The sequence below is a fragment of the Lithobates pipiens genome, unplaced genomic scaffold (genome assembly GCF_037356315.1).
Source record: "Lithobates pipiens isolate NorthernLeopardFrog02 unplaced genomic scaffold, aLitPip1_a1.2 Scaffold_35, whole genome shotgun sequence".
NCBI classification, from domain to species: Eukaryota; Metazoa; Chordata; class Amphibia; order Anura; family Ranidae; genus Lithobates; species Lithobates pipiens.
In genome coordinates this window covers 25,097,830-25,114,525 of record NW_027507811.1, presented here as the reverse complement: position 1 = coordinate 25,114,525, position 16,696 = coordinate 25,097,830, and the positions used below count along the sequence as shown (strand labels likewise).

At 47.4% G+C, this 16,696-nt stretch overlaps 1 protein-coding gene across 1 annotated transcript in view; it reads right to left on the bottom strand.

The window, feature by feature from the left end:
* Positions 1-16,696, bottom strand: part of LOC143955221 (uncharacterized) — a 145,377-nt gene that overhangs the window by 41,611 nt on the left and 87,070 nt on the right. Inside the window, exons 33-37 of the mRNA XM_077465304.1 lie at positions 5,264-5,407; positions 1,210-1,353; positions 894-1,047; positions 680-777; positions 441-579 (exon numbers count right to left, since the gene is read on the bottom strand). Of these exons, the coding sequence (XP_077321430.1) occupies positions 441-579; positions 680-777; positions 894-1,047; positions 1,210-1,353; positions 5,264-5,407 (679 nt within the window). The remainder of the gene's footprint in view (positions 1-440; positions 580-679; positions 778-893; positions 1,048-1,209; positions 1,354-5,263; positions 5,408-16,696) is intronic.

Here is a 16,696-nt window from a genome sequence, read left to right as displayed (position 1 = left end):
AAGGATGCATGCACTGTACTGTTACCAGTTGAGGAGGCCACAAGGATGGTGAGCCATGACAATGCATGCATCAGTGACACAATTCCTGTTTTGTTCCTGCTGAAGCAGACTCTGCATGGCATTATGGACAGGGCACCCGAGGCAGAGCAGTGGGACGAAGAGAAGGAATTCCTTTCCTCTCAAGGCCCACTTTATGCAGACACCATTGTTTCTATGCCACAGAACACACAAGAGGAGTGAGAGGAGGAGGAGGAGGAGGCGGATTCTGGCAGTTTCAGTATCTCCACCTCATTTGTTGGGAACATGACGTTATATTGAGGACTGGAGATGGACCTTTCATATGGTGTACAATCTGCATACCTAAACTTGGTGACAATAAACTGAAATGTAAAAGAATGTTTACAATAAACATGTGAAGTGCTGTATTTTATAATATTTACCTGTGCTGCCATCAAGAGAAGATTCCTCCTTTGTAATTGTCACCATCATTTCATCTTCATTTATAGACAGCTGATCATCTATCTCATACATCTCTTCTTCCTCTTTAATCACAATTTTTATACCCATCACTTCGTCCCCCTAAAAGCACAAAATGATTGTGAGTACTATTATCCTGAGACTACATAGAAGGATATCATCAGTTTAGAGCCAAGTTTGGGACATCTTCAGTCCCACCTACCTGATGATGGTGAGGGATGGTGTGATCTTCCTGTGTGGAATCCCGGGAATACAGAGGACGGGGACATCTCTCTGGTGGGTTCCCATTACTGGACCCATCTGTAGGAAACACACACACTGACTGAATACATTGTTTCTATGTGTTTATCAGATGATGGGGGATCTAGGTGGAGCCTCCGTACTGCTCTCTCCTTTACAATAAAGTCTCCTCTTACCCGGTGATGTGAGGGGCGGCTGATTCTCCATCATGATGTCCTTGTAGAGATCCTTGTGTCCTTCTAAACACTCCAGTTCTTTCTTCACACCATCCGCCTCCTCTTCTTTTATTTCTTCTTTAATACTAACATTAATATTGCTCCAGTTTTCACTCTGAATATAAATATAAAGCAAAGTAGTGAAAAGGCCTCTACACTTCCATGGAGACATCCTGACACCTTATAGGAACCTGACACACACAATGATACAGTCACCATCCAGACACATCCCTTGTCTGTTACTGGATAATGTCCCAGAATTCCCGGCATCGCTTACCTCTCTCATCAGGAGGTCAGTTATTTTCTTGGTGACTTGTAGAATCTTCTGCTCATGGTTTCTTTCTGGAACCAGTAAGGAATGTAGAGGGACCATGATAGGGTTTTGTCCATCTCCTGATGTCTTCTTCACAACTATGTTATCCTGTGGCGAAAGGTTAGCAATCAGTATATCATAGTTGCCAACTGTCCCGAATTTCGCGGGACATTCCCGGGATTAGGACATTTGTCCCTAATTAATTTTGTCCCGGGAAATGTCCAGCGAAATTCGGTTTGTCCTGGGAAATTAAATTGCTGGCCGCCATTTTTAAGAAGACCAGAAGTTGGTCTACACCTGTGGCACCGCCCACCCCCGCTGCTAGTGTGTGTTTGTGTCAGTGTAAAGGGCGGTGGGCGGCGCCACAGTTAAATGTCTGCGCGCGGATGTCGGGGGCCAGTCTGTGAATGTTGGGGCCAGTCTGTGGATGTCGGGGGCCAGTCTGTGGATGTGGGGGCCAGTCTGTGAATGTGGGGGGCCAGTCTGTGAATGTGGGGGCCAGTGGTATGTCGGGAGCCAGTCTGTGGATGTGGGGGGCCAGTCTATGGATGTGGGGGGGGCAGTCTGTGGATGTGGGGGGGCCAGTTGTATGTCGGGGCCAGTCTGTGGATGTTGGGGGCCAGTGGTATGTCGGGGGCCAGTCTGGAGATGTGGGGGCCGGTCTGTGGAGTATGTGGGGGCAGGTCTGTGCAGGATGTGGGGGGGCGGTCTGTGGATGTCAGAGGGGCACCAGATGTAAGGAGGGGCTCCACTGATGGACACAGATGTGAGGAAGGTACCTCTGATGGGGCACTTGATGTAAGGACAGACTCCTGATGGCATCTTGTGGCAGGCAACGTGGCTAGTGACGCGCGCATGGCTACCACTGATTCTGCATTATGGTGAGTTGAATGATTTCATTTTATATTACAATGTAATAATAGAAATAATGCGTTTCAATCATCCTGACACCATAACAATCATGGCGCTGGGATGATTGAAGCGCCAACACCAGGTATTTGGAGTATCTTTATCTGCTGATTGTCAAACTCTGGAAAACACATATTGCTATTGTGGTGTAGGATCGGGGGGCTACTGTCCCTCCTTTCCCTCTTCCCCCCCTTTCCCTCTCTCCATCCCCCTCCTTTCCCTCTCCATCCCGCATTCATCTCAGACTCTAACCACACCCCTTCGAGCCACGCCCCATGTAAGCCACGCCCACCATTTTACGTAAACCACGGCCATTTTTTGCCGCGATGCGCAGCGCGCCAAATTTTTACCTTTTCCTATGCCACACCTATAAGCGAATGCCCCGCCCCCTAATTATACCACGACTCTGCCCACTGCCAAAAAAGTGTCCCAAATTTTTTTTTTACATTGTTGGCAACTATGGTATATACATTTCCCAACAACAGAAGTTACAACTTGCTGCCATCGTCCTCCCTCTTTATTAATAAGTGATTGAAAGCATCTCCCTTTCAGAGGTAATATTATTTCTTCTCATTTTTGCAAATAAAATGTATGATCAAACACTGCACACACCCCACACCTCTAGTCTATCTAGAAAGCTGCTACCCCAACTCATTGATAGTGATCTGAAAAATGTGAGAACATAGGTGTTGAGCAAGGCTGGAACACAAAAGCCCCGTACACACGAGAGGACTTATGTCCGACAGACTTCCGAAGGAGTTCTGCCGGAGTTCTGACAGAGTTCTGACAGAGTTCTGACAGAGTTCTGACAGAGTTCTGACGGACTTTTCGGCTGAGCGGACTTGGCCACACACAATCACACCAAACTCCAACGGATTCGAACGTGATGACGTACGACTGGACTCGAATAAGGAAGTTCATAGCCAGTAGCCAATAGCTGCCCTAGCGTCGGTTTTAGTCCGTCGGAATAGCATACACACGAGCAAATTTTTCGGTAGGAACTGGGTCCGGCGGAGTTCCGTCGGAAAAATTTGAAGCATGTTCCATTTTCTAAAGTCCGTCAGACTTTTGCGAATCAAAAGTCCGTTGCAGCCCACACACGATCGAATAGTCTGACGGAATCATTCTGTCGGACCTTGGATGTTGAAAAGTCCGCTCGTGTGTACGGGGCTAAAGGAACCCTGTGCATTGAGGAGGTCCTGAGCCTGATCAGACTTAAGAGGATACCCCTTTACAGCAGAACTAGAGTACTGTACAGAGCAGCATAATACTACCACCCCTTAATAGATGTTAAGGGAGGCTTTAGCACCAGTGTTTCTCAACTAAGATTCTGTGGAACCCTAGGGTTCCTCCTGAGGTTGAAAGGGATTCCTTTGAGCAATTTCTGCCACTCAGATAAGTTCCCGCTGGCACCATTGATCTTTTTAACTATTTGTTGAGAGGTAATTCTTCCTAATGACCACAAGTGTAAGGAGCATTCTTCCCACCGATCATCACTAACGTATCATGAGATGTAGATATAGTAATTTTTAGTTCCCCAAGACCACAAAGTTATTTTAAGGGTTCCCCTGTGTTGAAAAGGTTGCGAAAGGCCGCTTTAGACACTCCTGGCCATCAGATCTTGACATCAAACCAGCTGGAAACATTTGAACCACACACCGGTCCAGTCACTATTCCACCCGAAATGTGTCAACTGTGCCTCTTTCCTCCCATAGCCCAAATAGGAACACTAATGTGACCCAAATGGTCCTGTTTATGGCTGGAGTTTGGCAAAAATCCATCTTAAGATGGGCAGACCGGGCATATGCAACTGCTCTCTGATACTTATGAAAAAGCTGTCAGATTTAGAAACAGTTGCCCAATTATGCACTCCGAGTCATCCCTGCTAGTCCAACCCGCATTTTTAATGCCTCCCAACCGCACATCTAAACCTAGCTTTAGGGTCAAGGCTAGGACCAGTGTGTTTAAGTAGGATTCAAATAATTTAACCACTTGCCGACATCCGCACGCAGATATACGTTGGCACAATGGCAGGGGTGGGCAAATGGGCATGCCTGTACGTCCCCTTTAATTTGCGGGCTAGTGGGCACGCACGCGCCACGTACTGCGAGACCGTGCCCGCGGGTCCTGCTGACTGGATGTCCACTGGGGTCCCGCAATCGTGAACAGGGAGATGCCTATTTAAACAAGGCATTTCCCTGTTATAGCAACATGACAGAGGTCTACTGCTCCCTATCATCAGGAGCAGTGATTTCTGTCATGTTGTAGTGAGCCCATCCCCCCTACAGTTAGAATCACTCCCTAGGACAGTGATGCCGAACCTTGGCACCTCAGATATTTTGGAACTTAATTTCCCATGATGCTCATGCACTCTGCAGTGTAGTTGAGCATCATGGGAAACTGTAGTTCCAAAACATCTGGGGTGCCAAGGTTTGCCATCACTGCCCTAGGGCACACTTAACCCCTTGACCGCCCCCTAGAGTTTAACCCCTTCCCTGCCAGTGTCCTTTACACAGTAATCAGTGCATTATTATAGCACTGATCACTGTATAAATGACAATGGTCACAAAATAGTGTTAAAAGTGTCTGATGTGTCCGCCGCAATGTCGCAGTCATGATAAAAAGATCGCCGCCAGTACTAATAAAAAAATAATAATAAAAATGCCATAAATCTATCCCCTATTTTGCAGACGCTATAACTTTTGCGCAAACCAATCAATATACGCTTATTGTGATTTTTTTTTTTACCAAAAATATGTAGAAGAATACATATTGGCCTAAACCGAGGGAAAAAAAATGTTTTATATGCTTTTTTGGGGGATATTTATTATAGCAAGAAGTAAAAAATACATTTTTTTCATAATTGTCGCTCTTTTTTTGTTTAAAAGTGCAAAAAATAAAAACCACAGAGGTGATCAAATACCACCAAAAGAAAGCTCTATTTGTGGGGAAAAAAAAAGGACGTCAATTTTGTTTTAGTATAATGTAATACGTCCATTAGACCCTTCCTTGGGATTTTTAATTAACCTGGAGGGAAGTAATTTTTCGACCGGATATCAAAAAAAAAATTAACCAAACGTTTTGGCAGTGCTCCCAGAATCCTCCTCACCTCCCCGGTCAGCAGGTAGATGATCTCCAGGGTGAGCCGTAATATCCTCTCCGTCAGGTTGCTGCAGTTTGCCTCCATTGCTTGTAACTCTGTCCCATTCACTTCCTGCAACAATAGTGCCCATCCCCCCTTCTCCCCCCCCCCCTCGCAATGCTCAGCATCATGGGTAAAAGGCAGGCTCTTCTATGATTGGCTCTTCTCTGCCATTTTGTTGTAGACCAGAAGACCTAGAGCAACACACTACACTGTTCATCGTAAAATAATGCTCAAACCTGAGGACCTCTATTAGTACCCACCAAACATTGTTGTCAGCTGAGAGCAGGGTGTTTCATCAGATTTTGTAAAGGAAGTGACGTTCTGTCATGGCCATCTTGCTACACCCCACGGACATCTTGTTACACCCACCGGAGTCTTGTATTTCACACTTATTTTTAACAGTAAACTCAGCTTATATAGTGAAATACAGTATTTAAAATTCCGTCTGACTGTTTAGATGTTGAATGAATTTCTAAGGCATTCAACATGTTCATTCACCATAGTTGTATGCTAACATGTCTTCATATATGGGCTACAATAATATGGCAGCCCCCAGAAGCGAATCCTCATTGCTTAACTACAGGAAAAGAAAGTAATGGTTGCACGACAGAAAAACGTGCTTTGTTTTGGATTCATTTATTAAGTTAATTAGTTTCGTACACTAAGTTTGGAATTCCATTTATATATTTGGAATTTGTTTTATATATTTGAAATGTGTTTTGTATATTCAGATTCCTTTCGTATATTCTGAATTTGTTTCATACATTTGGATTCCTTTCGTATATTCAGAATTTGTTTTGTATGTTCGGATTTGTTTCGTATATTCGGGTTCCTTTTGTATATTCAGAATTAATTTTGTATATTCAGAGTTAGTTTCGTATATCCGGATTCCTTTCATATATTCGGAATTTGGTTTGTATATTCATATTCCTTTTCGGATATTCGGATTCCTTTCATATATTCCGAATTTGTTTCATACGTTTGGATTCCTTTTACATATTTAGAATTTATTTTGTTTATTCAGATGTTTCGTATATTCGGAATCTTTTTTGTATATTCGGAATTCGTTTTGAAAATTCAGAATTCATTTCGTATATTCAGATTCCTTTCGTATATTCGGAAGTCGTTCCGTATGTTCAGATTCATTTTGTATAGTTGGAATTTGTTTCGTATATATTCGGATTCCTTTCTTATGTTCGGAATTTGGTTTGTATGTTCATATTACTTTTCGTATATTCGGATTCCTTTCGTATTTTTGGAATTTGGTTTGTATATTCATATTACTTTTCGTATATTCCGATTCCTTGGGTACAGGGGAGCCAGGATGAGTCTATAGGAGGGTTGAGAGAGGGTATGAGAGTTCAGGGGAGCCTAGATAGGTCTACAGGATGGTTGAGACAGGGTATGAGAGTTCAGGGGAGCCAATATGAGTCTACAGGAGGGTTGAGAGATTGTATGAGTGTTCAGGGGTGTCAGGATGAGTCTACAGGAGGGTTGAGAGAGGGTATGAGAGTTCAGAGGAGCCAGGATTAGTCTACAGGAGGGTTGAGACATTGTATGAGTGTTCAGGGGTGTCTGGATGAGTCTATAGGAGGGTTGAGAGAGGGTATGAGAGTTCAGGGGAGCCAGGATGAGTCTATAGGAGGGTTGAGAGAGGTTATAAGAGTTCAGGGGTGCCTAGATGGGTCTACAGGATGGTTGACACAGGGTATGAGAGTTTAGGGGAGCCAATATGAGACTACAGGAGGGTTGAGAGATTGTATGAGTGTTCAGGGGTGTCTGGATGAGTCTATAGGAGGGTTGTGAGAGGTTATGAGAGTTCAGGGGAGCCAGGATTAGTCTACAGGAGGGTTGTGAGAGGTTATGAGAGTTCAGGGGAGCCAGGATTAGTCTACAGGAGGGTTGAGACATTGTATGAGTGTTCAGGGGTGTCTGGATGAGTCTATAGGAGGGTTGTGAGAGGTTATGAGAGTTCAGGGGAGCCAGGATGAGTCTACAGGAGGGTTGAGAGAGGGTATAAGAGTTCAGGGGAGCCTAGATGGGTCTACAGGATGGTTGAGAGAGGGTATGAGAGTTTAGGGGAGCCAATATGAGTCTACAGGAGGGTTGAGAGATTGTATGAGTGTTCAGGGGTGTCAGGATGAGTCTACAGGAGGGTTGAGAGAGGGTATGAGAGTTCAGGGGAGCCAGGATGAGTCTACAGGAGGGTTGAGCTAGGGTATGAGAGTTCAAGGGTGCCAGGATGAGTCTTCCGGATGGGTGGCAGGTGCAGTATTGGGAACAAGGTTTCTCAATTGTGAATCCCGCTTGTAGTTTCAGGGCTTGACTGAGTGGATGCACTTCATGAGAGGTTCAGAGAGAATGGTGCCATTTCCCAGGATAGCAAAGTTTCTCTATACAGAATGCAGTATGAGTTTAAAGCCCCAATTCTTCTCAAAACCTTCTCTTTAGTTTTGAATAAGCTAAGAAAGGGCCAGGACCATTGTGTGGTTCCCTCTCTCTGTCACAGACTCTTCATCGTTCATTGCCATTTTCCTAATAGTGACTACCTGTGCTCTCTAAAAACCACAGGCCAGCAGACCAAATACTTGAGCTCTCATGTCCCTCTTTGGCTCCACCAGAATGTTCCATCAGTCGTAAAGGTACATATGAAACAAAACAAGAGTCCACACTATGGTTTACAATTGAGAAATTTATTTCTTTCCCGCAATGAATATCTTTATGTAACTTGAAAGGGAAGGACAGCATGAGCCCCGATCATTCTTCCCGGAGAACTGCAGTAATTGCAGTGGAAATTCAGCGAAAACTTTATTTTTTTACATTTGACAGACTGGAGCAGGGACACATACAGCCATAAAAAGTAGATCAAACTTTTCCCCACTTAACTAAATAAAAGGAATTTTTTTTTTTACTTATGAAGGACACAGGCATTATAGACTGTCAGGTTATACTGCTGCATTTGTGGTAATTGGACATTGGCAACAAAAATGTGACCAAACTAGCATAACACCTCATAATCTCAGCATGTCTCAGTATTGTGGCAAAGCAGTACTAAGTGCATATTCATAGACAAAGAATGGCGGGGTGGAAGGATGAATGTTTGTGTTTAGTGATGGCCGAACGGTTCGCCCGGCGGTCGTTTCGCGGCGAATTTCCGACTTTCGCCGTCCGCGGGTTCGAACGCCTTTTTCCGTCGTTCGCCCCGGCGGACTTACGTGTTTAATGTATACAAGAACTTTAACCTTTCGTGACACGTTTATCATGTGTTACAGGACAACCAATTGAGACATGACAGCTCATGGACACTTGGACATTCCCCCTAACCTATAAATACACCCGATCCGGTGGCCATTTTACATTCTTTCTTCTGTCACTGTAGGGAAAGGATCCTGTGTGGAGTAGGGACAGAGAAAACGCTAGCTATTTGGTACACAAAAGTTCTTTTCAGGACTGGTATAGGTGTTAGGTCAGCAGCCTGAGTTTCTTTTGTCAGTTTAGATAAAGGGACAGAGCGCTGTATGCTGCTATTTTAGGGACAGCTCAGCCAGATTAGTCTTTCTTCATCATCATCATCATCATCATCATTAGCTGTTACTATCAGGTCCACAAAAGAGCTGTTCCAGCTAATCGTTCCAGCCTACTCTTTTTTGCCAATTTGTATAGGGACAGGCAGGAAGCAGTGTGTCAGGCAGTGAGGATAATTTTAAAGACTTGCTGTTACTATTAGTTCCACAAAGGTTCTTTTCAGGACTGGTATCAGTGGTACGGTAATAGGCTTGTACACGTATAATATTCTTTCTTCCAAATATAGAAAGAATATTATACTTGACTGCTGCCCTTCTGCTGCAGTCTGCTAATCATTCACAACTCACTTGTTCCACAAAGCTCTTTATCAGGACTGGTAACTTGGTCTGTCTAGGGTGCTACGGTACATAGGCTTGGGTGCGGTACAGTCTGCTGTTCTGTAAGGACCGCTATCGGTCCACAATACATAGGGTTGCCGTGCACTACTGCTGACCGCTGCCCTATACTGCAGCAGTCCTTCATTGGTATAGGGACTGACGTACAGTCTGCTAATCACTAACACACAACCTGCTTGTTCCACAAAAGTTCTTATAAGGACTGGTAACTTGGTATAGGGTGCTACGGTACATAGGCTTGAGTGCGGTACAGTCTGCTGTTCTGTAAGGACCGCTATCGGTCCACAATAGATAGGGTTGACGTGCACCACTGCTGACCGCTGCCCTATACTGCAGCAGTCCTTCAGCGGTATAGGGACTGACGTACAGTCTGCTAAACACTAATACACAACCTGCTTGGTCCACAAAAGTTCTTATAAGGACTGGTAACTTGGTATAGGGTGCTACGGTACATAGGCTTGAGTGCGGTACAGTCTGCTGTTCTGTAAGGACCGCTATCGGTCCACAATAGATAGGGTTGACGTGCACCACTGCTGACCGCTGCCCTATACTGCAGCAGTCCTTCAGCGGTATAGGGACTGACGTACAGTCTGCTAAACACTAATACACAACCTGCTTGGTCCACAAAAGTTCTTATAAGGACTGGTAACTTGGTATAGGGTGCTACGGTACATAGGCTTGAGTGCGGTACAGTCTGCTGTTCTGTAAGGACCGCTATCGGTCCACAATACATAGGGTTGCCGTGCACTACTGCTGACCGCTGCCCTATACTGCAGCAGTCCTTCATTGGTATAGGGACTGACGTACAGTCTGCTAATCACTAACACACAACCTGCTTGTTCCACAAAAGTTCTTATAAGGACTGGTAACTTGGTATAGGGTGCTACGGTACATAGGCTTGAGTGCGGTACAGTCTGCTGTTCTGTAAGGACCGCTATCGGTCCACAATAGATAGGGTTGACGTGCACCACTGCTGACCGCTGCCCTATACTGCAGCAGTCCTTCAGCGGTATAGGGACTGACGTACAGTCTGCTAAACACTAATACACAACCTGCTTGGTCCACAAAAGTTCTTATAAGGACTGGTAACTTGGTATAGGGTGCTACGGTACATAGGCTTGAGTGCGGTACAGTCTGCTGTTCTGTAAGGACCGCTATCGGTCCACAATAGATAGGGTTGACGTGCACCACTGCTGACCGCTGCCCTATACTGCAGCAGTCCTTCAGCGGTATAGGGACTGACGTACAGTCTGCTAAACACTAATACACAACCTGCTTGGTCCACAAAAGTTCTTATAAGGACTGGTAACTTGGTATAGGGTGCTACGGTACATAGGCTTGAGTGCGGTACAGTCTGCTGTTCTGTAAGGACCGCTATAGGTCCACAATAGATAGGGTTGACGTGCACCACTGCTGACCGCTCACCTATACTGCAGCAGTCCTTCAGCGGTATAGGGACTAAGAGTTTTGTCACAGGGTCATTTAAAAAATGACATGCAGAGGAAGAGGCAGGCCCTTCCGCAGGGGTGGTAGGGGTAGGGCAGGAGCAACAGGCTTGAGCCAAAGTGGGAAGTTGCAGAAGGTGCGTTCAATTACTTTAAAGGATGCACCAGACTTGGTTGAGTGGCTCGCTCAGCCTTACTCTTCTGCACCCTCCTCATCCTCTCGATCTGCACCCTCTTCTTCACTCTCTGCTATGTGCACCCCCAAAGACACTACCACCAACAACACGACCACCACCACCACCACCACATACCTTCCGCTTGAGTCACTGGAATTATTTTCCGATCCATATCAAGAGGACATTTCTGATGCGCAGCCACTCTTGGTATTGGATCAGGAAGAGGAGGTAGCAACAAGCGCTACTCAGCAGTCTGACGCCAGTACCCAGATCAGCCCAAGGAGGAGGTTGGTCCCCGGTGTTGCTGCCTACTCTACTTATAGCGGTGGGGAAGGTGACGTTGATGATGACGTGTCTAGTGATGTCACGTGGGTGCCCACAAGAGAGGAAGAGGAGGGGAGTTCAGAGGGAGATATGGACCAGCAGATAGGGAGGAGAAGCAGCAATGACTTACATTGCACAGCAGGGACAAAGCAGACTGCAAATGTATCAGGAGCGAGTCATCGACCATGTACGGTCACATCTGGCGCTCCCAGGACACCGGCACATGGCTCCGCAGTGTGGGCTTTTTTTAACGTGTCCGCTGCTGACAATAGCGTTGCCATCTGCAATCTTTGCAGTCAACGCGTTAGTCGCGGTAAGCCCAATACTCACCTAGGGACGACCGCCTTAAGAAGGCACATGAGCAGCCATCACCGAGCCCAGTGGGAGCAACGGAACACACAAAGCCACACTGCAGGCTCTCACCGTCCAGCCTCGTCTTCTACTTCTCCTTCTCCTCTCTCCTCACAATTGTCCTCCACTCCACCTTCCATCACGCCAAGCTCACATTTTTCTGCAAAAAGGCAGGCTTCCGTGGGCCTAATGTTTGAGCGTAAAAAAATGATGACGCCGGATAACCCTCTTGCCCAACGGTTGGCGGCTGGCTTGTCAGAACTCATAGCCCGCCAACTACTGCCATATAAACTGGTGGACTCGGAGGCCTTTCGCAAATTTGTGGCCATTGGAACACCACAATGGAAGGTCCCAGGAAGGAAGTATTTCTCAGAGAAGGGCATCCCAGAGCTATATGGCCATGTTCAGCGGCAAGTGAATGTATCTCTGGCACACAGTGTCGGTGCCAAGATACATCTGACCACAGACACGTGGTCTAGCAAACACGGGCAGGGAAGGTATATCAGTTTTACTGCCCACTGGGTGAACCTTCTGACGGCCGTCAAGCATGTAACCCGTGGCACCCGTGTAGATTTGGTTTTACCGCCACGGATTGCATGCAGGCCTGACTCTTCTTCTCCTCCTCCTACTCCATCCTCCTCCCTCTCCTCCTCAGCTGCCTCCTCCTTTTCCGCTGCTAGCGTCTCTTCCACTGCACCGCCCAAGCTCCCCAGAACCTATTCCACATGCCAGGTGAGACGTTGCCATGCCGTGCTGCGTCTGTTGTGCCTGGAAGCAAAGAGCCACACTGGCCCGGCACTCCTTTCAGCTTTGCGTTCACAGGCAGATGAGTGGCTAACACCGCTCAATTTGACAGTTGGTAAAGTGGTGTGTGACAACGGTGCCAATCTGCTTAGCGCATTGAAACAGGGCAAAATCACGCACGTGCCGTGCATGGCACACGTCTTAAACTTGGTCGTGCAGCGATTCCTTGTCAAATACCCTGGGGTCCAGGACATCTTGCGGCAGGCAAGGAAAATCTCGGCCCATTTCAGAAGATCTTACACGGCCATGGCTCGCCTTGCTGACATTCAGCGGCGACACCATCTGCCGGTCAGACGTCTTATTTGCGATTGCCCGACGCGATGGAACTCAACCTTCTATATGCTTGATAGGCTGCTCCAGCAGAAACGTGCAGTTAACGTCTACCTGTATGAACTCTGCGAAAGAAACGGTTCTGGGGAGCTGGGTTTTTTTTCACCGCGCCAGTGGCTGCTCATGCGCGACACATGCAGACTTCTGCGGCCATTTGAGGAGATCACCAAACTGGTCAGTCGCAGCCATGGCGCCATCAGTGACATGGTACCTTATGCCTTCTTTCTGGAGCGTGCATTGCGTCGTGTCATTGATCAGGCTGTGGAGGAGCAGGAGCGGGAAGATGAGGAAGTCGCAATGCTGGATGAATTCCCAGGGGGGGCTACTCTATCTGAGACAAGTCAACAACAGGAGTCTGATGAGGAGTCAGAGGAGGATGGTGCCGGGGCGGATGAGCAGGAGCAAGAAGAGCATGCTTTAAACCTTTCTGGGATCCCTGTTGTGCGAGGATGGGGAGAGGAGAATGAAGAGGACGACATTATCCTGGATGATGAGCAGGAGCCAGGCCACCACACCGCTTCCACTTTAGTGCAAATGGGGGCCTTCATGCTCCAGTGTTTTAATAGGGACCCCCGTATAAAAAGCATGAGGGTCAAGGACCAGTACTGGGTGGCAACGTACTTAGACCCCCGGTACAAACACAAAATGGCGGAAATGTTACCGCCGTCGCAGAGGGCTGTCAGAATGCAGCACTTCCAGGCCTTGCTTCGAGAAATGCTGCATTCTGCTTTTGCGTGCGCTGGCAGAGGAGCAATTCCCACTCCCAGAGAAGGATTTGCGGGTACCAATCCAACAGCGCCTGCAAGAAGAGGCCGGTTTGAAGATGTGTTGGTGACTTCGGATATGAGGTCATTCTTTCAGCCGACCCATCGACAGGTGTCATCCGGATCCAGCATCAGGGAACGCCTAGACCGTCAGGTGTCCGACTACATTGGGTTAACGGCCGATGTGGACGCTCTGAGGAGTGATGAACCCCTAGACTACTGGGTGGGCAGGCTTGACCTCTGGCCAGAGCTTGCCCAATTTGCAATCGAACTGTTGGCTTGCCCCTCATCCAGTGTCCTGTCCGAAAGGACGTTCAGCGCAGCAGGGGGGATTGTGACCGATAAGCGTACTCGCCTAGCTCACCACAGTGTTAACTACCTCACATTTCTAAAAATGAATGAGGCATGGATCTCGGAGGAATTCAACACATGTGATCAGTAGACCATGTATATGTCTATAAACAATTTTTGGAATCAAGCACACAGACCTTCTTAATTCATTTGGCTCACTTCCCTGACCCAAAAAAGCACACCGTACTATATGCCCCTACCCTCCTCTTTGAAGAGGTTGAGCGGTGTCATATTTCTACTGGGGCTGCTTATTATGAGGGGTTCCCACCATCCCTGTGCTGTGCTGACTTCCTCCTGGGTGTTCTTATTATGAGGGGCTCCCACCATCCCTGTGCTGTGCTGACTTCCTCCTGGGGGTTCTTATTATGAGGGGATCACACCATCCCTGTGCTGTGCTGACTTCCTCCTGGGGCTGCTTACGGTGCTGCTGTCAGCGCTGTATGTCACGGAGCTGCTGTCAGCGCTGTATGTCACGGAGCTGCTGTCAGCGCTGTATGTCACGGAGCTGCTGTCAGCGCTGTATGTCACGGAGCTGCTGTCAGCGCTGTATGTCACGGAGCTGCTGTCAGCGCTGTATGTCACGGAGCTGCTGTCAGCGCTGTATGTCACGGAGCTGCTGTCAGCGCTGTATGTCACGGAGCTGCTGTCAGCGCTGTATGTCACGGAGCTGCTGTCAGCGCTGTATGTCACGGAGCTGCTGTCAGCGCTGTATGTCACGGAGCTGCTGTCAGCGCTGTATGTCACGGAGCTGCTGTCAGCGCTGTATGTCACGGTGCTGCTGTCAGCGCTGTATGTCACGGAGCTGCTGTCAGCGCTGTATGTCACGGAGCTGCTGTCAGTGCTGTATGTCACGGAGCTGCTGTCAGCGCTGTATGTCACGGAGCTGCTGTCAGCGCTGTATGTCACGGAGCTGCTGTCAGCGCTGTATGTCACGGTGCTGCTGTCAGCGCTGTATGTCACGGAGCTGCTGTCAGCGCTGTATGTCACGGAGCTGCTGTCAGCGCTGTATGTCACGGAGCTGCTGTCAGCGCTGTATGTCACGGAGCTGCTGTCAGCGCTGTATGTCACGGAGCTGCTGTCAGCGCTGTATGTCACGGTGCTGCTGTCAGCGCTGTATGTCACGGAGCTGCTGTCAGCGCTGTATGTCACGGAGCTGCTGTCAGTGCTGTATGTCACGGAGCTGCTGTCAGCGCTGTATGTCACGGAGCTGCTGTCAGCGCTGTATGTCACGGAGCTGCTGTCAGCGCTGTATGTCACGGTGCTGCTGTCAGCGCTGTATGTCACGGAGCTGCTGTCAGCGCTGTATGTCACGGAGCTGCTGTCAGCGCTGTATGTCACGGAGCTGCTGTCAGCGCTGTATGTCACGGAGCTGCTGTCAGCGCTGTATGTCACGGAGCTGCTGTCAGCGCTGTATGTCACGGTGCTGATGTCAGTGCTCTGTATTACGGTGCTGCTGTCAGTGCTCTGTATCTCCTGCACCCTCTTGTTTGCCTACCCTGGTCCCTGACCTTCCCTCTCCTCCATTGCCTTCATTAGCTCCATAGTCCTGAATTGTCAGAACAATTTCCCAAATAAAAAAAAAATGCTTGTAGTTATCGATCCCAAATTCACCTCATACATGTATTATGCTATTGTCCAGGTGGTGGGACTACGTGCTACCCCCTAATAATTACCCCGTGGCCGCAAATTCGACCTAAAGGTTTGCGAAATTCGCCTCCCATTGAAGTCAATGGAGCCCGCGGCGAACGGTCGTTTTCGCGAACGTTTGTGTCCGTTCGCGTTTCGCGTTCGCGAAACGTCCCGTCGGAAGTTCGTCCATCACTATTTGTGTTTAGGTGAAAAGCTTAAACTACTTTAGGAAGGAAGGATGTTATAAGCATAACACCACCTTTTCTGTGTAATACCATGAAGGGTTCTTTACAAGATAAGGGTGCCAGCTTTGAAATTCGCCTCACCAGGGTGATGGCAACAAAAAATTCAACCTTGTGCATTAGAGTGGAGAAATGAATTGTAGGATATGCATAATATATCTGATTGTTTCAAAGGGCAAATTTGAGAGTACCAAGTTGAAATCCCATAAAGCCACAGGGAATGTACAGAGGGAGCCACATGGGAGACACCCTGCACAAAAGCCCTAATCAAAGAATGCTTGTGTTGGAGACTGCGCTGGATTGGTCACTGGTCCTAAATGGGTATTCGTGTGGGCAAAAAGGAAGGAATATCTTCCGGTGGATAATGGCCAGTAATGGATGGTGGAGATGGGCCTCTCGAGGATTGGGCTGCTGCCATTTCTGTGCGACCTTAGAGTCGTTTCAGCTTGTAGACGAAGGAATCTCTGAATTGGGGATTCCCACAGTGTTAAAGTTAAGAAGTCTGCTTCCCACAAGGTTCATTACTGTACATTTAATGCATGCTTTACAAAAAACTTTCATGGAAAGAATGACAGCCTTTTTATAGATGGGCCTGGACCAACACTTGGACCTGAGTACCATCAAAGGTCAGGTTTTTGTGGTCTCAATCTTGTTTCAAAGAGAGCTGACTTCTCATTCCTTGATCACTTAGATAAAAAAGAAAGGAGTGCCGGTGTCCAGAGAAATGTGACTTCTAAAATATGGTTTGTGGACATTTATTAAAAATTTACAACATGTGCACCAAGCCAATTAGTTTAGGGGGAATAGACTCCCCCTTCTTCAGTGCGTTTGCTGCACACTATTTGGTGGGAACAATTCCCATGAGCGGTTATGTTGGATTCAAGATTTTTGAATGGCAGGATGCCAGCTTTAGTTTGCTTCCTCTACAAATAAAGGGGGAGTCTATCTTCCCAAAATGCGTTGACTTGATGTATTTGATTCTCTGGAAACTGGGTGCTCCTTTCTTTTTAATTTAAGTGAATGGGAAGCCAGCTCTCTCTGAAACAAAATTGAGACCACAA